Source organism: Ictalurus punctatus, chromosome 9 (assembly GCF_001660625.3).
Source record: "Ictalurus punctatus breed USDA103 chromosome 9, Coco_2.0, whole genome shotgun sequence".
Classification (NCBI taxonomy): domain Eukaryota; kingdom Metazoa; phylum Chordata; class Actinopteri; order Siluriformes; family Ictaluridae; genus Ictalurus; species Ictalurus punctatus.
This window is the reverse complement of record NC_030424.2, coordinates 2745528-2766966: the sequence shown is the minus strand read 5'-3', so window position 1 is coordinate 2766966 and position 21439 is coordinate 2745528. Positions and strand designations below refer to the sequence as shown.

General features: G+C 43.6%; 1 protein-coding gene across 4 annotated transcripts in view; it reads left to right on the top strand.

Moving 5' to 3' along the window:
• Positions 1 to 14396, top strand: part of ston2 (stonin 2) — a 28472-nt gene extending 14076 nt beyond the window's left edge. For 3 of the 4 annotated variants that reach the window (XM_017476554.3, XM_017476553.3, XM_017476558.3), the window contains 4 exons: positions 560 to 730; positions 6650 to 8551; positions 11056 to 11258; positions 12198 to 14396. In XM_017476554.3, coding sequence (XP_017332043.1) covers positions 560 to 730; positions 6650 to 8551; positions 11056 to 11258; positions 12198 to 12260 — 2339 coding nt within the window. In that variant the 3' untranslated portion in view covers positions 12261 to 14396. Of the gene's footprint in view, positions 1 to 559; positions 731 to 3878; positions 5137 to 6649; positions 8552 to 11055; positions 11259 to 12197 lie in introns of those variants that run through there. The other variant, XM_017476557.3, reaches the window with a different exon arrangement.
• Positions 14397 to 21439: the final 7043 nt, after the last annotated feature.

Genomic DNA, 21439 nt, shown 5'->3' with positions numbered 1-21439 from the left:
ATTTGTTTCAGATTTATGGAAGGAGTCTCCAGTGCCGGTGTGTTTGTTCTTGAGTTGCGGTTTCTTCAGGAGAAAAGACAACTAGAGGACGGTGAAGGAATAACCGTTTTTGTTTATAGCTGCTTTAACGCACGGGAAAACAGGAACTAACCTCCCACGACATTTCAGCGTAACTGTAAACGGATAAGATGTACGGTAAGTCGTGATCGTTGAAAGATTGCTGGAATGAATCACTTCGGTACATGGTGGTGTTTTGAAAATAATCAACTTCACGGTAGTAACAGTATCTCACTTGATCACACCACCCTGGCGTTGATTTTTTTTTCCTAAAAAAAAAAACACTGAGTTTTATTCCATAACATGGTAAACACTGGCGATGTTGTGCTTGGGTAAAACATTGCCTGGTTCTGTTGTGAGAAATAAATATCTGAAACACACATTTTTTATTTTTTTTTTACTTATTATTTATTTTATATCTACATCTTTTAAAGCGTTCTCTCATCTTCCAAACTTGTGAGTATGCGCTTTCTAAGTCTTGCCCACGGTGTGTGTGTTCCAGGTCCCAGACACAGCGTGTGCTCCTCAGCCGGTTTCTGGAGCTCTGCTCCTGCCTCTGAGGGTGCGCCGTCTGAGGAGCTGAGCTCCACGAGCATGGACGCCTCGTCCTGTGACCTCCCGTCTCTCGGCACAGAACCTCCGAGTCACAGCACCTCACCTCCGCACTCGGCCCGTGAGTACAACCAGAGGCGCGACACTCAACGCGGTCGTGCCTTTCGATTAAAAGAGCCGATCCGCTTGTTCGGAAGGGGCGGGGTCACGGGGTATTTCATGAACGTTATTTAAGGTTTTCAAATAATATTTTTGGAGCCGTAGAGCTTTCTATTCCTGGGTTCGTTCTAATGCGTTATCGTTTCTATAGTAGCAGGTCATTCACAGGGACTTGTACTGTGGGTGCTCCACGTAAATAGATTTAAAAAGCTCGAGTAACCGTTCGCGCGGTGAATTTTTCGGTAAGGAGATGTTTATTTAACATCGCTGGTTGAGTCTGCAAGGTCAGCTCTTTATAACAGTACATGCCGTTGTTGAAAAATAAGCAACTTGGAGTGCTGTAACAGACTGCGCTCCAGGCTGAGGTCTCTTATCACGCTTTCTGTGACCTCTCCGTGACTCGGAGCCACTCCCTGGGTGTGCGCGAGCCGAGTGTTTGCCAACACCGCTTCATAATTCAACCTTCTAAAACCCCCTAGGGCCGGAGAGAACCGCAGGCACGGAGGTGAAGTAAAAGTTTGAGTGAATCTGCCAGGCAGGGCCGGAGAAAAGGCCGTCAGCTCGATGTAAAAATGATTGATGATCTGGGAAGCACAAATTCTGCTGGCCCCCTGACAGGTGTTCCTCAGACGCTCTGCTCGGCTGAGTAACGAGCGCCGTGGAGCAGCGCTGTGCTGATTGCAGTCAGAAATCTCTCTCTCGTGCGAAAGAGGTAATTCACTGCAGAGCCGTTAGCGCAGAGGACCGATCCATCTGCGCTCACCTCAGCCGCCCGGCATGCGCCCGCTCAGAACAGGGTTTCTATGGAGACGGGAGACGGGCGAGGCGCTCTGACAAGTTTTATTCATTAAAACGCAGCCAGATTCGTTCCTCCTCCTGGAACACTGAGACATCGCTGCTGGCAGGAAAGTGACCTTGAGAAAATGGAATGAATCGAATTTAGTCTATTTGTTGTTATGGGTTATTTTTTTTTGTTGTTGTTTTTTAAAAAAAAAAAATCTCTGTGCTACAGTAATGAAGTCGATGGCGGCAGAGGTGTGTGTGAGAGCGCGAGAGAGTGATTGACTTTTGCTCTACAGGGGTCTATTGTGTTTCTGCACACACGTATGTTCTTGTCAGTAAGCCGAGAGTTGTACATGCTGTAGCTATGAGCTTTATGGAAGCTTCCAAAGTCCCAGTTTATTCACATTTTTAAATTTAGTACAATATCTAACGAACATAAAATTGGGATTAAACCACTGGAGTCACGTGGATTACTTTTTTACGATGCCTTTTATGAACTTTTTGGAGCTTGAACGTTTTGGTTACTGGCCTATAAACGGAGGGACAGAAATCTCCCAGGTTTCATTAAAAGTGTCTTCGTCTGTGTTCCAAAGACGAACGAAGGTCTAATGGGTTCGGAACGACACGAGATTGAGTAATTGATGACCGAATTAAAATTTTTTTGTTTGAACGATCCCTTTAAGCCAGTGGGTCTCAACCAGTCCCCGACACAAAACACAGACGGGGCATCATTCGTGTAGTCTGTGTATTTTATCGCTTTTCAAATCGAATGTGCGTAAATGAAAAACCCCGCGTTCCCTCTCCCTCTGTGTTTTTCTTATCGCTGGGGAGAGGCGGAGCTTACCCTGCATTTTATCTAGCTGTCAGTGCAGAGCAGTGTTGCCATCTTGGCGACTTTTCCGACCCCTTTAGCGACTTTTTTTTTTTGCAAATAAAAAAGCACATAGCGCCAAATCTAGCGACTTCTTGGACAAACCTTAGCAACTTTCCAAATGTCGGCAGTACGGGCCCGCAAGCGCGAGGTCCTGCTTTCCCTCTGCACTCGCACCTCTCTCTGCGTCTGCTCTGTTCAGTGAGGGGCCGAGAGCCGGAGATTTAACAATGTCACGGATAACGAGACGCGCCCTTCGTCCCAATTTACATCATTGCCATATGATTGGTGGGGATGTTGGGGGCTTTAGTTACAATAATTTGAGAACCTCTGCTTTAAGCCACAGAATCCAATTTTAGGGAAACTTGTATTCGAAATTGACGTGCATCACGTCTTGTCATATTTGAACACAATTTAATTACTCCGACTTTGAATACGAGTTTGGCCGAGATCGAATCTCAGCTTGTTTGAATTTGACTCTGATTTGATTCAGATCCCGTTTGTGTACGACTCCGAGCCGGTTTAAAACTCTCTTACTGAGCTCATCTGTATGATTTTGTTTGTTTAATTGTTGAATTCATTTATTTACGACTCTGAATCTTCTTTGAATGTGACTCGGTTCTCGTTTGAATTAGCTTGTTTGGACTTTGTTTTTGCCCAAGATGGCGTCCCCCACGATGTACACATCATGCGCATGTAAACAATAGCACACCCGTCCTGTGTGTATGTCTTTTTTCTGTCTTGCGTGTTTCTCTTCACTGCCTCCACATGTGACCAAGGTGGTGTGTGTGTGTGTGTGTGTGTGTGTGCTATATTAATGCAGCTGTGCAGTTGTGTCATTGAGAGCATTACGTCTTTATGGCAGCTGTGTGCCGAGAAGGCTCATGGGACCCATGAAGGCGTGTAGATGTCCAGCTGTTTCCTCTCACACAGGCTGTAACTGGAGCACGGTGAGGAGAGTGAACGTGACTGGATCTCTAACCAAAACGTTAGAAATGTTTTGGTTAGAAACGTTTAAAGTTTTGCGGTATTTCTGTAAATCCGCAGCGTTTTATAAAGAACGCCCGGAAGTGAATTGGTATCCGCGATCAGTCGCAGGTAGCACTGATGCGTCACGTGTGCGGCAGGACAGACTCTCACCGCTACATGCTTCCTGCCTCTCTGTGACCTCTGACCCTTATAAATCCACACATGACTCTGCCCGATGAAATAAAGATGGTGGGATAGATTGGTGCAACTCCGATGAGGTTGGTTGTCTATGCTGTGGTTCTGGAGGCAGAAAATCAAGAGAATTTGAGCTGCTTGTTTGACTTGACCGCATGCAGCCACGGTTAAAGTAGGACGTCCCAGAAATGCACTTGTTTTTAGTTTCCTTACAACTTGCAACCTGATTGGTTGGGTGATTTTTTTTTTTTTTTTTTTTTTTTTTAAAAAGAGCAAGAGGGTTTGATGTCATAATGTGGTGATGATCAAAGCAGCTTCACTACCAAGTAATATATATTTGATCAAATTTAATATCAACCTAACCCTAACTACTTGGGGATTTTATTTTATTTATTTATTTTTTTTTAAAGAGAGAGAGACGTGAGTGCTAGGTTTACACTTCTTGCAGTAATGTTACTGCACAACATGCACCTTTGATAGTCAGAACTCTCTCGTACTCTTCAGAAGTCCATTTTGAATGCAACATACCCCTAGGGATTAAGGCTAGGTTATGTGTGTGTAGCAGGGTGCATGAGGAGGATAGGATTAAAGACTGATGAATAGAAATAGAGGAGAGAGGGGTGAGGGAGCGCTCTGGGCAGATTAGAGTATAAAGACCAGGAGACACAACAAGCTGGCTGTCTGTTCGTAACACTGAGCAGGTGAGCAGGAGATCAGGCGTGTTGGCGTTTCTGTAGTACGAACATGTTGGGACAGACTTTTCCATGATACAGACCAGGACTAGCTGCATATTAGAGGTTTATGTCGGGCTGTTTGTTTATTTATTTCCCAATCCCTGGTTCTCTCAATGGTCCCGACTAATCCCACCCACTTCAGTAAAGGGTTTGATCAGTCCTGCCCGCTACTTCCGAATTTTTAACCAATCCCATCCAAACCTACAGAAAATTTGACCAATCCTGTCCACTGATTTAACCCCTCCCACTCCTGCAGAAAGTTTGGTTTATGTGGGACTGTTGTGTATTTTTTTTTTTTTTTACATTTTATTTTATATTGTTAATCCTAATCTCTGCTACGTTCTCCCGCCCACTCCTGCAGAAGCTTTGATCAGTCCCCTGCTCACACATTAATTATTGTATGCACCTACCTGGGTTGATTTATTCGTCAAAACACTTTTAAAACCAATATGACCCATGATCATGTATGTTGTTTTTTTTTTTACTTTATAGTCTTTATACCATGACGGTTATCTGTTTGATCTGCATTTTTCAGAGGATGACTAAAAAACAAAAAATGATCGCGTTACCATTTTGTTATGGGTAGGGTTGGGTTTGTATAGATGGTGTGTATATAGATACCTTTTGGAGAGCAGGCTATCAGAGAAGGAGTGGGCGGAGAGAGCGAGAGGTAGTCAGACAGACAGACAGGCAGCTACATGTCTCAGCTCAGCTATGCGGGCAACTTTGTGGCCAGAGCCTCACGTGACCTCCCAACTCCAGTACTGCAGGATTGCGCTCTCGGAGCGACTGCCCCGTCTGCTGTCCTGCTCGCCGGTGAGTCTCTCTCTCTCTCTCTAGCATCGTCTCAAACTGCGGGTCAGAGATTCATGCTTTTACGTTTCTTTTACATTTATAAAACGCTCTGCTTGCAGTTTTTTGTCAGTATGTTGTTTTGCACATGGACGAAGGAAGTTAGCCAGAATTTTGCTTCCTACTTTTGAGTGCTTTATTCCTCTTTCCCCGAGGCCGGGTAATCTCTTTCCTAAGATTTAATGTTTTATTGCTTTATTGAATTATTGAAGTGTGTGTGTGTGTGTGTGCTTTATTAGCATCATGATGATACTAATATTGACATACCAGGAGAAGCTGGTGCTTAGAAACAGCCGGTCTCCTCAGTGTTGAAAGATAATCTGCGTGCTAAAGCCCCTCTTTTTGAGTAGCTCAAGTGTCCCGTTAGGTCCAAGTATGAAAAAAAAAAAACAGTGGAATGCGAGTTGTTTTGGGAATATTTGTTGTTGGTGTAACTCTACTTAACGTCTGCTGCTGATCAAGCTTCAGATCAGAGCCTTACGAGCTCTGCTTCAGCTTTTGTTGGAACATGAATAGACTTGCTTTTGCTTCCATTTTTTTTTTTTTTTTTTAAACATTTTTATAGTGCCATTTTCCCTCGAGATGCTAATTCTCAAGGCTTTACTTGTTGGGAGTTTAGAGATGGATAACCAACAAGAGTTTGTTTGTTTGTCCACTTCATTGCCACCAAGATGCTTGTGCAGTTTTATATAAGCGCATGTGAAGGCCATACTTTGCTTTGTGCAAGTTCATTCTCCTTTGCGGCACTGGCAGTGGAAATGGGTCTGAAAGACAGAAAGCCGGTGCCTAGCAACAGGTGAAATGTGTGTGTGTCCCCTTATTCTGCTGCTAAATGCTATGTGCAAGAAGTTCAGCTTGGTATCAGACACCGCGGCCACCAGCTGCATTCGTGTTGGTCGAGTGATTCATTTGGGTTTTTTTTTCTTTGCACTTTCTCTGAACTAAATGCAAAATATTTATATAATATTTATGTAGGTTGTTTGTGTTTTTTTTTATTTAAAAAATATAAATGTCACGAGATGCGCGTGATAGTTTTGATTCAGCAGTTCCACTGTGGTTGAAACCAAACCCCTGCTTGAGCAAAACATGACTAACCGCTAAACACTGTGCAACACTTAATCGGTAGTCAGCTACGCCAATCACAATCTCTGGCTAAACAACCGGACAAGTAAAAGCTCCAGTGTGCTGTCCTGGATGTTTTGGTTGCTTGGAAACCGACACGGCGAAAAAGTGGTAGCAAACGTGATTATAAGAAGTTGCGGCGAGCTAGTCAAGTGCTTTAATACAGACTAAGGGAAACAAATGAGTGTATGTTATGAGTATAACGAACAAACAGTGTGTGATGTAGCAAATCTGTAATGTTTGTTTAACCGGGCTGCGAATGAACGTCGTGCTAACATAGTTAAACGACTCGTTTATATAACGACTGTCATTTTTGCGCAGATGTGGAAAGTTCAACTTTTTTCTCACTTTGCAGATTCATCTATTTGCCTAGAGGATGAGGGAATAAACAACATGGATGCACTCAACTGGACATCCAACATCACGCATACAAATGGCCAAACAAACACCAGCCGCTTTGCCAACTGGGTCACTTTTGATGATGATGTTGATGATGATGATAATGATAACGATGATGACGATGATAATTACGTGGAGGAGCAAGCCTACCAGCATGCGGCCAAACCATCCAACGTTAGGATTGGTAACCTGAACAATTTACGTTTACAGGACCCCAATAGCAACTTGATTGTGTCCTCCATCCAAAACCAGAGTACGGAGAGGCACATTCTGGATTTAACCCCAGATGGAACGGATGCTGTGTTTGTCTTGGAAAGCAAGCTGTTAAACAGCAGCACTCCTTACTCCAAGAAGAATCCCTTTCTGCACGAGGATTTTTCAAACGTCCAGCCCTCTCCTATTAACCCTTTCAGTGCCTATTTCAATAAGACTGCACTGACGTCATCGGACAGCCGTGAAACCCAGGGGACACCTCCCGCCTTCTCGTTCGATTCTCCTCTCCCTAATCCTGACCCCCAAAGGGATTCCTTCTTTTTCTTTTCCACTGCAGGGAATTTAGATCACGGGAGTGGGACTGGTCCCACAGGTTTCCCTTGCGATGGCCTGGATCAGTTCAAAAACATGCAGATCTCTGATCCTGACCAGGAACCTTCTCTACCAGATGACTCTCTGGACCAAGGGGACGACGCGGACGTCCCATATGAACCGGCTCACGTGGCTCCTCAAGACGGCTGGCCCATGCTCCTGCGCATTCCCGAGAAGAAGAACATCATGTCTTCTCGGCACTGGGGGCCGATCTACGTGAGACTGAGCGACGCTGGTAAGCTGAGGCTCTACTATGAGAAAGGCCTGGAGAAACACTTTAAGGAGTTTCAGCTCGGTGTCCAGCTCGAGATCTCCGAACACAAAATGCAACACTATGAGGAGAACAGCCGTGTCCATACTCTCAGCTTGGACCAAGTGGTATACAAGGAGAAGCGCAAGATCCAGCCAAAAGTCACCGTGGTTCACCTGCCTGTAAAGGAGCAACTGGTAAAGCTTGGGACCACGGACTACGGGGATTTTCTAAGCTTCAGGTATGCTTTGCAGGAAAAGCTGGCGGTGTTGTCTGCAGACGCGGATGCCATCAACTCCCCCGTGCCTTACTCCGAAGAGGAGATCCAGGTCGAAGTTGTAGATAGCTTTTACGGGGTCCTATCAAAAGGAGACAACCGTATCCTCCGACAGCTGGTAACGACGCGGGTTTCCGTGCTTGCCTTCTTAACGGGCTCACCCCCCTGCTGCATAGGCCTCAACGATGTCCAGGTGAAAGGTAAAGAGGTGGTGTCCCGGCATGACATCATCCCCAACACTACCACACGCTGGATCCGTCTACGCGACTGTCGACTGCACGGGTGCGCAGACGAACCAGAGTTTACACGGTCCAGGACGATCTCCTTCGAGCCCCCATCAGGACGGAGATTTGAGCTTCTGCGTTTCCGGACAGCGTACGCAGAGAAGACTCTGCCCTTCACCCTGAGAACGGTCGTCAATGTTCGAGGTGCGGAGGTGGAGCTACAGTCCTGGCTAGTGATGTCGACAGGCTTCTCAGCCAGTAGAGACCCTCTGACGCTGATACCATGTGAAAACGTTGTTATCCGTTACCCCATACCCGATACGTGGGCAAAGAACTTCCGCAGGGAGAGCGTGACGGGAGAAAAGTCCCTGAAGGCACGCTTTAATAAAGGAGCCAGCTTTGGTTCCGCTAGCACCTCGGGGTCAGAACCAGCTATGCGGGTTACTCTGGGCACGGCGAAGTACGAGCAAGCCTTCCGAGCCGTGGTGTGGAGAATCAGCCGCCTGCCAGACAAAAACTCAGGTAGGACTGTACTGTTTTTTTTAAAAAAAGTTTTCCAACCAAACTTTAACACGCCTGTTATCGGGTTTATCGAGAACTTCTTGAGGAGGCGATGATTTTAGATGGTCATGTGGGCACGATTATGGTTGGCGCTAAAGTCTTCAGGAAGAAAGATCTACAGGAACAGGTTTGGTGACGACTGCTCTAGTGGGACTAGAACCAAAGGTTCTATGTAGAACCCATTTTGAAAGCTGGTATACCTTCCAAAGTGCCCTTGAGGAATCCCTTGATGAAGTATAGAGGTCGTTTGACCAATATACTCTTAGGGGGGGAAAATGCTAACCGTAGCATGACACATGTTCAGAACGCTTATTAACCTTCTACAGAACTCTTGAGGAATCCTATAAGGAAGTGCCGAGAGAAGCTATTTGTAGGTTCACACAGGGTTGCTCGGGGGTTCTTCTTGGAACTCTACATGAAACCATTTGTCAACCAGCTTCTGTGGTAGGTCAAGGTTGAATCTAGTATTACAAAAAGTTTCTGTGTAGAACCCTACCTAGACTGGAGGACGGTCCCAAGTAGTACCTGTTTAGAAAGCTGAGAACTCCTTTCTTGTCTAAAGAACATTTTAGGAACCATTTTGTAATGGCCTCATTTATTTCTCTCACAAGCGTTCTCTTTCTCATCCATCTTTTATAACCTCATCTATAAATTACTAGTGATGGAACCCTTTTTTTTTTTTTTTTTAATATCTCTGAAACAAGTTTAAACGTTTAGGCTCAGTGCGCAGTACGGTTCCTAACATAAATCAGAGAGACACCAGAATTGTCGTTTTTGAAGTGATATTCTACTGAAGAATATAGAAAAGCTGCTGCTGGAGAATTAGCATCAGGGTGAGAAATGGGCAAAATAATGAACAGTGTTGCTAACTGACATTTTTAAAGCATCTTCCTTGTTCTTATTTAATAAAAAAAAGGGGGGGGGGGGCAGTTTAATCTACTTCTCCCTAACCAAAACTGCTGCTCTCAAAAGAAATGGCACCCCTACAGTGTCCAGGCATCTATAGGGCAAGATTATCTGGTATTTACAAAGTGCTATTTATAATTTTATGAAGCTAGCTTAATGCTAAAGTTCAGAGAAAAACTTTTTTACAGCTTTACCTCTGACTGTTGGCACTGGAGACTCCTTACTTTCTCCCCATCCGCCCATACAAGCTCCCGTGTAAGTTGTCGCTATAGAAACGATAACACGTTAGAGCGAGCACATTCATATAAACGTCATAGTTATAGACAATGAATGTACAGCTCTATGGTATAAAATAGATTTAAGCACGCGCACGTTAACGGACAAATTTCCCTGTGCAAATCGCATCCCTGGTGCCTTTTATTTCTGGGCTGATATTACATTCCTGAGTGTGCAGAAGCAGAGAAAACACTCGTTATTTACCGTCTAACTTTTTTCTATGCGTCTAGCTTTAGCATTCAATAGGCCTGTGCTTCAAACCTTTCAATGGCAGATCAGCAGGGTTTCCTCTGTGTGTGTCGGATTGGCTGGACAAAGCCCCAGCTGTCATCATTCATTAGGTCACACCCCCCTGCAGCCTTTCTTTTCATTTCGTGTCTCCCTCAATGCATTCTTACACAAGGTTACAATCCACAGTTTCTACAGTTAATGTTGCTCTCCCCCCCCACCCCCCTTTCTTCTTCTTCTTTTTCTTTCTAGCATCCCATGTAATAACAGTTTCTGTCGTCTTTCATTCATGATCACGTTTTAATTACTCTATTCCGATTGTTGTGTTAATCCAGACATATGCTCGTTTTCCCGAACAGCTTGCGTTTACTTTTTAGATTGTAAAAACAGAGCGAATCCCCATGCCGTTTAGACCACGCATAATTTGTGCCTGGGAAGTCGGCCCAGTATCGTCACGTCACGCGGCCGCCTGGAACTCGCGGTCCTCAGTCGCCGTCTCATGGGAACCCTACCGTGCACAGTTTGTCCTTTTGCTTGAAGAAAAACCTGTTTCAGCTCTTTAACGGCACGATAACGATCTGACGAGCCGAATCTGATCTGGGAGAGAGTTTTAACGTGGAGTGAGGTGAGATTTTGGCTGATTTGTAGATGAGCAACAATCACGAATCACAGACATTTAAGGATGGACGCTCGTCAATGCAGCATGAGGTTTTTATTGAAATAGTCTGTATCCATCTGCTTGGCCACAAGGAGTGTATTATTTTTCTATAAGGGCATGCCCCATTTGTCGGTTATTGTTTCTATAGTAACAGCAAGTAAGATATTTAACATTTCATGGAAGGAGTCTCCGGACTTCATGACAGTCCGAGTTAAAGTTTTAAGCGAACGTCTTCAGGACATTGCGGTTTTTAAATCTTTAATAGTATTTCCTGTGGTGTTCTAAAAGGGTGATCATTAGGATGGATGTGAACATAAAATGCAGAACTAACTCTCTATAGTACAGAGAATTCCTTCCTGTTGTGCCATCATTAAGCCGGTGTTTGTTTTGTTCCCAGTGTTGGGTCACCCTCACACCTTCTTCTGCCGTTTGGAGCTGGGCTCTGACTGGGAGGTGCCAAACAAGTTCCAGGATGTGTTGGAGGTGGAGTTCGACATGCCTGCTGCTTCAGCCTCGAAGACCAGCGTCCGTTCGCTGTCTGTCCGAGACAGGGCCGAGCTGAAGAAGTGGATCACTTACAAAGCGCATTACTCCTACCAGGTACTGTGCGTGTGTGGGCGTTTAAAAACAAAACATGGTAGCATGATTTGTGCACATAAATGTCTTCATGAACACCCACAGAGAGAGAACTTCACGTCTGAGACATTTCCTTTCACCACTGTTTACTTGTAAGTCAAGTTCATGTTGTGGGCAGGAGGGACAAGATGCGTGGTCACCGTTCAGGCGTAGAGTCCCTTCTTCCTTCTGGAAATGCAGACCTTGTCCGTATTCAAAGACGATTTCCCGAAATGGTGGTGAAGTTGGTTTAGTGATCTCACTCCCATACACAGTGATGTGTGCATGTCTTTGGGGAAGGAATCACTTACTGCTAAAGCTCATCAGCCATTTGACAGTGGCTGAAAGACAGGCAGTCACCCTCCAGCAGCCTGCTGTCTCAGCTGCCAGTGCTGTTTTCCCTGCTGCAATCCAAACATGTCATTAAGGTGGCTAGAGTCACTGCCCACAAACATCTGCTCCCATTATGGCTCATCTTCACAGGAGGGGTTTAGAAGCTGGGTGGCTGTAGAGGAAACAAAAGGGTTTGTACCATCTTTGCGTTACCATACGAGTAGTGTTGAGGGAGCAGGTGGCCCTCCCATGACCGTAGTTAAATAGGTCACTGAGTTTTTTTTTCCTTTTTTCCAAAGGTACAATTTTTCTTATAGAAAAATAAAAGTATAATCTAGAACAAGCCACTTGCCACAGACCTACTCTGCTGTTAACAGATATTTGAGACAATAACGAAGTCTCTTTTAACTAGGTTCTTCCTGGGGGGGGGGGGGTACCCTAATAAGTCTTTGAAATAGCTACCAAACACAATTTATTAAACTTGTGAACTGTGTGTTTAAGATTCAAATCGCACCATTTTATCAGTTGCAGGATTTGACTGCCCTCTGTTGGGTGCTGTGCATCATTACACCTCATCTTTTCCCCCTGTAGGTGGAGATGGAGCAGAAGAACGAGGGAACCGAGGGGCAGGCAGGGCGGTGCATTCAGCAGTGATGAGGGACAGCTTCTTCATGGTGGTTTTTTTTTTCTTGGGGGGGTAAAAAGTTGCACTTTGAATGACTGGAAACACTGATGTTAAAATAAAAAGGACGGCACGGGATGACGTGAAATGAGTAAGAACATTTGTACAATCAAGCCTTATATTCAGGACAACACAGTTTATTCACAGTACTGTACAAAACTCTTGGCACTGTCCCTATATAGTTTTCAAGCCCAATACTGTAGCAGGTTCTCCATGAAGCCTGGCTCAACCTTCTAGACAATTGTACAATATACAAAAAAAATTTCACAATGAACAAATCATAATTTACTGCTTTAATATATTTAATTAACACTTGGAAAGGCTTTGTTTTAACTTTACAGGATTTCTGCCATCACATTACCTTAAGGCTCCCTTAGCTGACACTGAATGTGTTATTCCTTATCCAATCAGTACACGGACAACAATAATCCGATTGAAGTGCGTTACAGACATGTACTTACCTACTATATAGTAGGTTGGGACGCAGCCCACGGCTTCCAGCAGTCATCTATTTACACATATCATGACAAATAATTAAGTGCACTTGAAGCGCTCGTAAAGTTAAAAACGAGACACCCAAAACTGCACGTCGGTCAACATGAGCTATTAATCGTTCTTCAACATGCAACTCCTGTAAACGTACTCACCATGTTACAGCTTTACCAGAGACTCCTTCCGGAAACGGCGATTAAACATGTCTTTAAATCCATTTACGTGTGAATTAACCGACCTTCGATGCGTCTAAAATATGTTTACGTAACTTAAATTAAATTTATAGCACGATCCGAAACGTGTTCCAAGTAAGGCTGGGCCATACAACAAAAAGATATAAATTATGTACACAATACTAAAAAAAAATAAATAAATATTGTGACCGTCGCCCCGTACCCGAGTGCGCTGCACAGTTTGTAATCGTTTAGGGAAAAGGTGTTAAAGGTAATTTAATAAATAAATATCTACTAATTTCCACAATGTTACAGAGACGCATATTGATATTGTTTCACGGGGGAACGTTAATGTAAAGTGTTTCCTTACATGCACCTCAGATGTTTGTACAGTACTGTATGAATTACAGAAGAAAAAGGGAAAGAAAAAAAAAACACTAATCCCAGTACTCACCAGTAATGGCGCTGATGGTTGTATCCCAGTTTGTAGATTACAATACAAAGATTCTTTGACCTTCAGCGAGGAAATGGAGGAACTCGACTGGGGTCTGTGAGGGAGGAAATCTAGTTAAACTTGAATTCCATCCCAGATTGAGGTCATAATCACTATTAGTACAGCACGTCATTCGTTAATAATTTTTTTTTTTTTTTAAACAGACAAACAAACAATGTAATTGTTTAGAGTTGAGGGAAGGGAACGGTGGCTCCGTCTCCGATTATCCCCTTACAACAGCACGACGCACAGCATTTCATCTCATACACGTTTATGTTAAGCACGCAGCGTACGGCTTAAATAAATCCCCCCAAAGTTACTTTCATTTCAGGACAGTTATAATGAATGACTTAACGAAATGAAATCTTTTGTATCCTGCAACAAGACAACCGGCCACAACAAAGCACATAGTCTCTAATATCCTCCCTCAGACTATTTTTATTTATTTATTTTTAAAAAAACCCTCACACACCGGATGCTTCCTTCAGATCACCGCGAGTACGCAAACTTTTGCACGCAGGTGTAACGCGTGTGTGTAGATTTGTAGATTAGTACAATAACGCAGAAGTCGGTACGAACGTCATTTCTGAAAACACTGTTTGCATTAAACACACGCGCGCGCGCGCACACACGAGATATTTGACTGATCTCTTTTTTTACCCCGACGCTGAAAAGCGACATTGAGAAATTCAGGTCGAGCGGATGGGGTCTTGCTGCGGCGTCGCTTTGTTGCGAGGTCAGTGCTGATAACGGGGAGAAAATCTACTGTATTGTTTTAGTGTTATATTTGTGTCGATGGTGCAAGTGTATAATGTTAATTTTTTTTTTTTACTAACAGAACTAAAACATTTTCAAGATCTCTGGGAGTATTGCACTATTCGACGTTATTATTTTTTAAATATTAGTAGACAGTGTTGGCAGTGACGTGAGGTTTTTACAAAAAATAATAATAATAATTCTCTTTTCCCTTTTGGTCCAAATTTCAGACTTCCTTGTTTTTCTTTTCAGTGCTGTTTGATATTTGTTTCGAGTCCCCCTCCCCTCCCCTCTCCCCCCCTCTCCCCCTGCCATCAGTGCTTCTTGACCGAAGTTTGAAACAAAATTTTTTTATTGTTATTGCAGAGGAGGCCAAATAAAATAAATAATTTTAAAAAAGTGTTCAAGACTGGAGAAAGCAAATTTATTTTATTCAATTGTGCAATTGTATTAATAATTTGGATAATTACCGTTGTTATTCTCAAATCGTTGTACAAAATTGGTTAATAATACGTCCGACTGATTGCCGATTACTCCTTCATTAGTGTTTGTAAAATGAGAGAATGCAAGTGTTCAGATAGATCCGGTGATGGTGCGAGTGTTTTATAGCTCGGAGCTGCCTTTTTGACATCTTGCTCTTGCAAACTCTGATTTTCTTCTGGAAAGGATTATTTCAGAATTTAAAAAATAAATAAATAAAAAAATTTAACAGAAACGGACAAAAACACAGCCGCGGTCTGAGACTTGTACTGATGCGTCCGTGTATCCATGAGATCATATCCTGATTTGTAAAAAGTCGAGCAAAACTGCAGATATCGCGTCGTCAAACCATGACCAGAGATGCGCAGACCCGTCCGCGTCAATCCGGACAGATCTGAAAACTCCGTCTAGACTTTAAATATAAATAAGATGTTGTAAAATGCCCACACTTAAAACTTTATTTAAAAAACAGCGTTCATCCCTATACCGCGCATACGTTAAAAAAAAAAAAACGTAAGGAGCTTTGGCCTGCGTTTATTTAACAAATGCGATCGGAAGGTTGTACAAATTGACATACAGACTTAATATCAGGCACTACAACTGCGCTACTTCGTCTCGACTCGAATGGGTCACGTGACTAAAAATACGTCATCGTTTTTGAGTAGCTCAGTTTCATCAGTCCGCACGACAACGCGGGAAAAACGGCGTTTTTCGGATTTCTCCGGATTAAACGTGGATGCAAGTCTGGGTCTGACGCAGGCGAGCAGCCCGATATAACACGGAGGCATTGCGTTACACGCCTAATGCACAGGTTTTTTGGTGCCTTCAGCTTCCTGTGAATGAATCTAAAACTCTATGAGAAGAGCGATAATGTTTACTCGTGCTGTATTCCCCCCCCACCCCCACATCAAGCTATAGCATGCACAGACTCTAGGTTTAATTAGCAGACACGAATGAACGTAAGAACCTTGAGTATATTTAATAAAAGCAATAATAATTAGGAGGAGCGACGATGAAAACGGAGCAGAATCCCAGGCCCCTCCCTCCCAGGCTCTGATAAGTCATATTAATTATTCTATAAGAATAAAGAATTATAGTGATTCCAATTTTCTTTTCTGAGGCAACGGGACTCTCTTTCAGAGCGTTTTTAATCCCCCCCCGAGTCCCTCTGTGGTTTAAAAAGGTTCTGTCAGTCCCATTAATTCCCATTTTTGGCTTTAGAACAGAGTGTCAGTGTGCCTTATTCAGCAGCGATTCGAAGCTGAATAGCTTTCCCGGCCCGAGCAGAGGACCGGCTTTGTAATGCAGCGAAGAGCAATCTGACCCTTCAGGTCTCTGAAGCTTTCGTTTCACTCGGGAGACGTCTCCATCTAAAATATCACCTCGTTTACTTTGACTTTTTTTTTTTTTTTTTCTTCCCCCCTTCTCCCCACTCCTGAGAAGTTTCGCCCATAAAAGCAGCCGGTGTACTTTTTATACATTAGGGTCCACTGATAAAACAGGCTGCCTGAGAAGAGTACATCTTATTCCATGTTTTTTCAGCTTTGTTTCAGGGGTTTCCAAAATAGTACCACTTTTTGGGGTGATTAAATTCACCTAGCAGAAGTGTGCTTCACTTAGTAGTAGTTTACTTGCCGGATCGTCGACTTAAAATAACCTGAAACCAACTGAAATCCACAAGGGGGCAGCATTTCACAACACATAACTACTTCCCCTGCAGTCCAGGATGAGATTTACAGACATCTTTGATAGAATTTATTTAATTTTAGTATATAAATGAGTTTATATACCCCCCCCCCCCCCCCCAAAAAAAAAGCGTATAACATTCAGTGATTAGGTGTAACCCATGCTGATGCGCACACCCAGGAGATTAAAGGTGCAATCAGTGATTCTGGTGCAAGCTCAAAATCTAAGTACAACCCCACTTTTTAAAAATTTTATTTATTTATTTATTTTAAAGTGTTTATTCCAGAGCCACACCCCCAAAAGTCTATCGGTTGACAGGCGATTGGACATTATCGTGATTATTTGGATACTGGTGGTCCACGTAAAACAAAAAAAAACACAAACAAACAAAAAAAACCCCAAACCTTTTTGACTACCCTGAGCAGATTTATTATTCAGTGCCTTCATGATTTTGCGATCGCAGAAATGAACATACCGAACAATATTTAGCCGATCTTGCAATATACGCTTGCGAATTACAGCAGGTTTGGGCCGAGACGCATCACGTGACATCACAGCACGTATTCAGCTCACGTGCCCGGAACACGAGTACAGGTCTCATTTACCAACAAACATCACTGTGAACCGAGAAACCACAAGGCTTAAACTCCTCGGTCCTGAAGCTGTTGGAAAAGTCACAACTACCACTGCTGACACTGGAGACTCCTTCCATAAATGTTACATGAAAACAATGTTACAGAAAACGTTAACATTTTAAATCTGTTTATGTGGAGCTTCCTCCGTTCAAGTTCCTCCGAATGAGCCGTCGCTATAGAAACGAGTCCAGTAATCTAAACCTGAACCCTCAGCGTGGTAGCGCGCGATCTGGTGTCGTCGTGCATGTTCTGGCCGTACGGTTTGCCACGCACACGGTGCCGATTCCAAGGCGAACGCGCAGCCGTACCCTGACCAGCCTAAAAACGCGTTCAGACGTCACGTCAAAGCTGACCGTTTATTCTCTCCGCCCCGGTGTCTTTATCTGCCTTTCCATCTGTCCGTTTGCTCTTCGTCTGGTCGCGCCGTTTGCGAAGGTCACGGAAAGGCGGCCAAAAATCCCTCCGCCGACCAATCGGGTTGGAGAACAAACATTGCCCATGGATCAAAGATTGATGTGTACGCTGCCAGTTTTTGGACCTCCTGGAGTATTTTAAAATTTTTTATAAAATGATCCTGTTTTAAATACTCAAACTTAATAATCGAGAAACGTTTCTCGAGAAATGTTACTATTTAAATGACGACTTTTTAAAAAAAAAATTGGAACAACCTAGATGGAATCTGATCAGAAAAGCCCATCACTCTAATCAGCTACAGTGAACTTCTAGATTATATAATAATGAACCTACATCACTTTAACTAACTGTAGTTAGCGTGTATATTAGAATTAGCGGATAAATCACTGGATATTTGTTTTACACGCAATGCCAGCATCGTGCGAGTCATTTATCTAGACGTTTAATGGACTAAGCTTCAAAGTTTGCCTGTCTTTCATATATAAATATATAATCCCATTATTAAACGCTTGCTTTCAGTTCCTAATCTCCACAAAGATGAAGCTCGCCTTATTTTAATCGCTATACTGAATTATTGTGTTTGGACTGTGGCAATAAAAGCAATTAAACTGTAATAAAACAAACTCGAGGAGGTTCGGAAACTTTTAAACGAGGCTCCGACGAACTCCCAGGAGTCACCCGGATTTAAACATCGTCTTTAAAATATTATTATTATTTTACTTCAAGACATTTCCAGCTTGCTTTCCATTATACACTCGGATGATTTAAAAATAAATAAATAAATAAGCAAACTCGAGGCGGTACAAATGAATAAATAATTAATCAAAACCTTCGCGATAGAGCGGCCGTCGAACCTGGATTCCGATTGGTCAGGTGGTGTCGATTTATTTTCCAACACCGCAGTTCCGGGTTTATACGAACGCGCTCGTTCCGACAACGTTATCGTTTCTATAGAGACGGCTCGTCGTTCACGGGGACTCGTACTAAGACACTGTCGTCATGGTGACGCTACGGAAGGAGTCTCCCGTGTCGGTGCGTCTTCAGGACGAAAAGGGAGTTTGCGTTTGCGCCACTTTAAAAAATAAAAATAAATAAATAATTTTTTTTTTTTTTTTATAGCCGCTATGACGTATGGTTACGCAACAATAAATGTGACTACGAAAGGAAAATGACTATGACGTGTCGTCGAATTAGCACAAAAGAACTGTAATCGCTGGCAAATTGCTGTGGTGTAAGAGGAATAAAACACTTTGGGACGTGCCGGTGTAGTAAATCATCAACGTAACAGCGAGTCTGCTGCATGACACCATTTCAGTGTCGATTATTTTCCCTGGACAGCAAAAACGCAGGGTTTTATTCCTTATAGAACACAATCAACGGGCAAAACGACTCATTATTCAGTCATTAACACAAGAAAATGATCATCCTCTTTGCGACTTGGGAAAACGTATCCACGTTAGATCTCCAGAACGTAAGCATGGTGTTCACGCATCATTTATTCGCACGCGAGCAAGACGGCGTCGGATCTCTCGGAGATGTACAGCCTGGAGAAGAGAGCTCCATCCGTCTTGTGTGATAAACACTTCTGTATAAACCGAGTACTCGTGCAAGAGTGCGCCATGCACGGACCGTGTACATCACGGGCCGCGTTACGAGGCTCGCACGTGCACGCGTGCTGTAAATGTTTAAAGAGGAAGGAAAGAATCCGGATTTGGAGATGGAATGCGGATGCCGGGATGCGGGCAGGCCTTCGGGCTGCTTTCGGTGTCCGTCCTCCGGGACGATGGACGACCCCCCCCCTCGATGACCAGGTGCAGCGCTGGAATCGCGTCGAAATCAGAAGACGACGTTTTTGACGGTTGACTGCAGGGCAGACACCAATCCACCCGGCGAATGTGATTGCGGATTCAGAAAAGAAAAAAAAAAAAAAAAAGAAAAAAAGGACGGGTTTCATACGGTGCCGTTAAGCTCGACGGTTCATATTTTGGCGCGCAGGCTATTCTATAAAAAGGTCACTCTGGTCCTCTTCACTCTCGCGGCACACGTTCGAGTGTGACAAAAGCTCCTGTGATTGAGTTTAAGAGCACAGAGAGGTAATCTAAGACGCTCCAGAACCTTTCAGATGAGGTCAGACTTTCTTTTTTTTTTTTTTTGCTTTTAGGACCGAGAAGAGACAAAAAAGGCGTTTTTATTTATTTATTTTTCCCCCCTCCCCCCCTTCTTCTTCTGTATGAAACCTTTTAGATTATTTTTCCTCCATGACACCGATTCGGTCTGAAAATATTGATATCAAATACACCGGAATCATCTTCAACACTTGATTTGGATTTGTACTACATTGTTAGAAAAGGATTCCTCAAAAAAATAAAATAAAAAAATAAAAGTTCTTCGTTTCCAAAAACGGTTCTACCAGAAAAGCCACACTGATGTAGGGTTCCACGTTGAGCCTAGACAAAGGACAACCAAAAGAACCCTTAAGGGTGTACCGGTATAAAGATGTCAAATTAATTTAGCTGTGAAAAGTGAACGCTTCTTTAAAACTATAATACATTTAACCTTAATTATTTTAAATAAATAAATAAATAAATAAATTTCGGTGATATTCGGTATTATCGTCACCGTTAGAAATGATCGTATAGATCCATCGATTCGTTATAAATGACTCACGAGTCATTTCGCTTTCTTTGAACGAACAGACTCGTCATTAATAAACGGATGCATGGGTAATTATGGACGATAATAAGCACGGATTATTCCATGTTTATTCCACACTAAATAATTCTAGGTTGGGAGTTTTTAAGCACCGAGCTCTGAATGAGCACGATGATTGTGTTTCAGTTCAGGCTAAATTAAGCAGGGTCCTGGAATCGGGAGTTGCCTCGTTGGCACAGAGATTGATCACACTGACCACATCTTGTAATGAATCCAAGATCCGCTTAGGCATCACACACACACACACTATTTTCCTTCCAGTTACCAAGTAGTTTATAGGTCATGACAAAATGCCATGCTCACGTCACATTTCATCCATCCATCCATCTATCAATCTTCTATAGCGCTTATCCTTCCTACAGGGTCGCGGGGAATCTGGAGCCTATCCCAGGGAGCATGGGGCACAAGGCGGGGTACACCCTGGATGGGGTGCCAATCCATCGCAGGGCATAAACACATACACACCTCACACACCCATTCATACACTACGGACACTTTGGACACGCCGATCAGCCTACCGTACGTGTCTTTGGACTGGGGGAGGAAACCGGAGTACCCGGAGGAAACCCCCGCAGCACGGCGAGAACACGCAAACTCCGCCCACACAGGGCCACGGTGGGAATCGAACCCCCGACCCTGGAGGTGCTGACCACTAAGCCACCGTGCGCCCCGTCACATTTCAATAAAACGTTATATTTCCTGTGAGGAAGAATACACTCCGGTGCGGGAAAATACGACTTCCACGTGTCGGAAAACATACCGTTAGAAATCTCCGACACGGGAGGCTCCCTCGAGAAACGATACATAAACGGGCGCGCTCGTATAAACCTGTTATTCCCAGCTGCACTACTTTAGAGAAAACTAATCAACATCCTGACCAATCACAGTCCAGAACTCAACAGTTCATTTCCATGATAATCTCAATGTGGGGGTTTCCCCCCCCCTCCTCTTTCCTTTTTGTCATGTTTGCGTGTGCATCCTTGGAGTTTGGACAAAACAGACGAGGGTGAGGCTGGAAATTTTGGCCCCCCGAGACTCCGCTACAACAATCTTGGCCTAAAGACACGACTTTCACACGTGTCACTCGGGAACGTGTTCGTGGAGGAACGTAACACGAAACACATTTCTTTTCCGTCAGCGTTTGAGGTTTTCAAACTGTTGCTACAGGCAGCGTGTTACTTATTTACTTGTGTAATTAACGGTCACACATAACTCCTACAGTATACAGTGACGTGTATATTTCTGTGTATATGTTCATACTCTAGTGAAGCTCATGTGAAGCATGCGAACGCGCTGCACGTCACATCTTT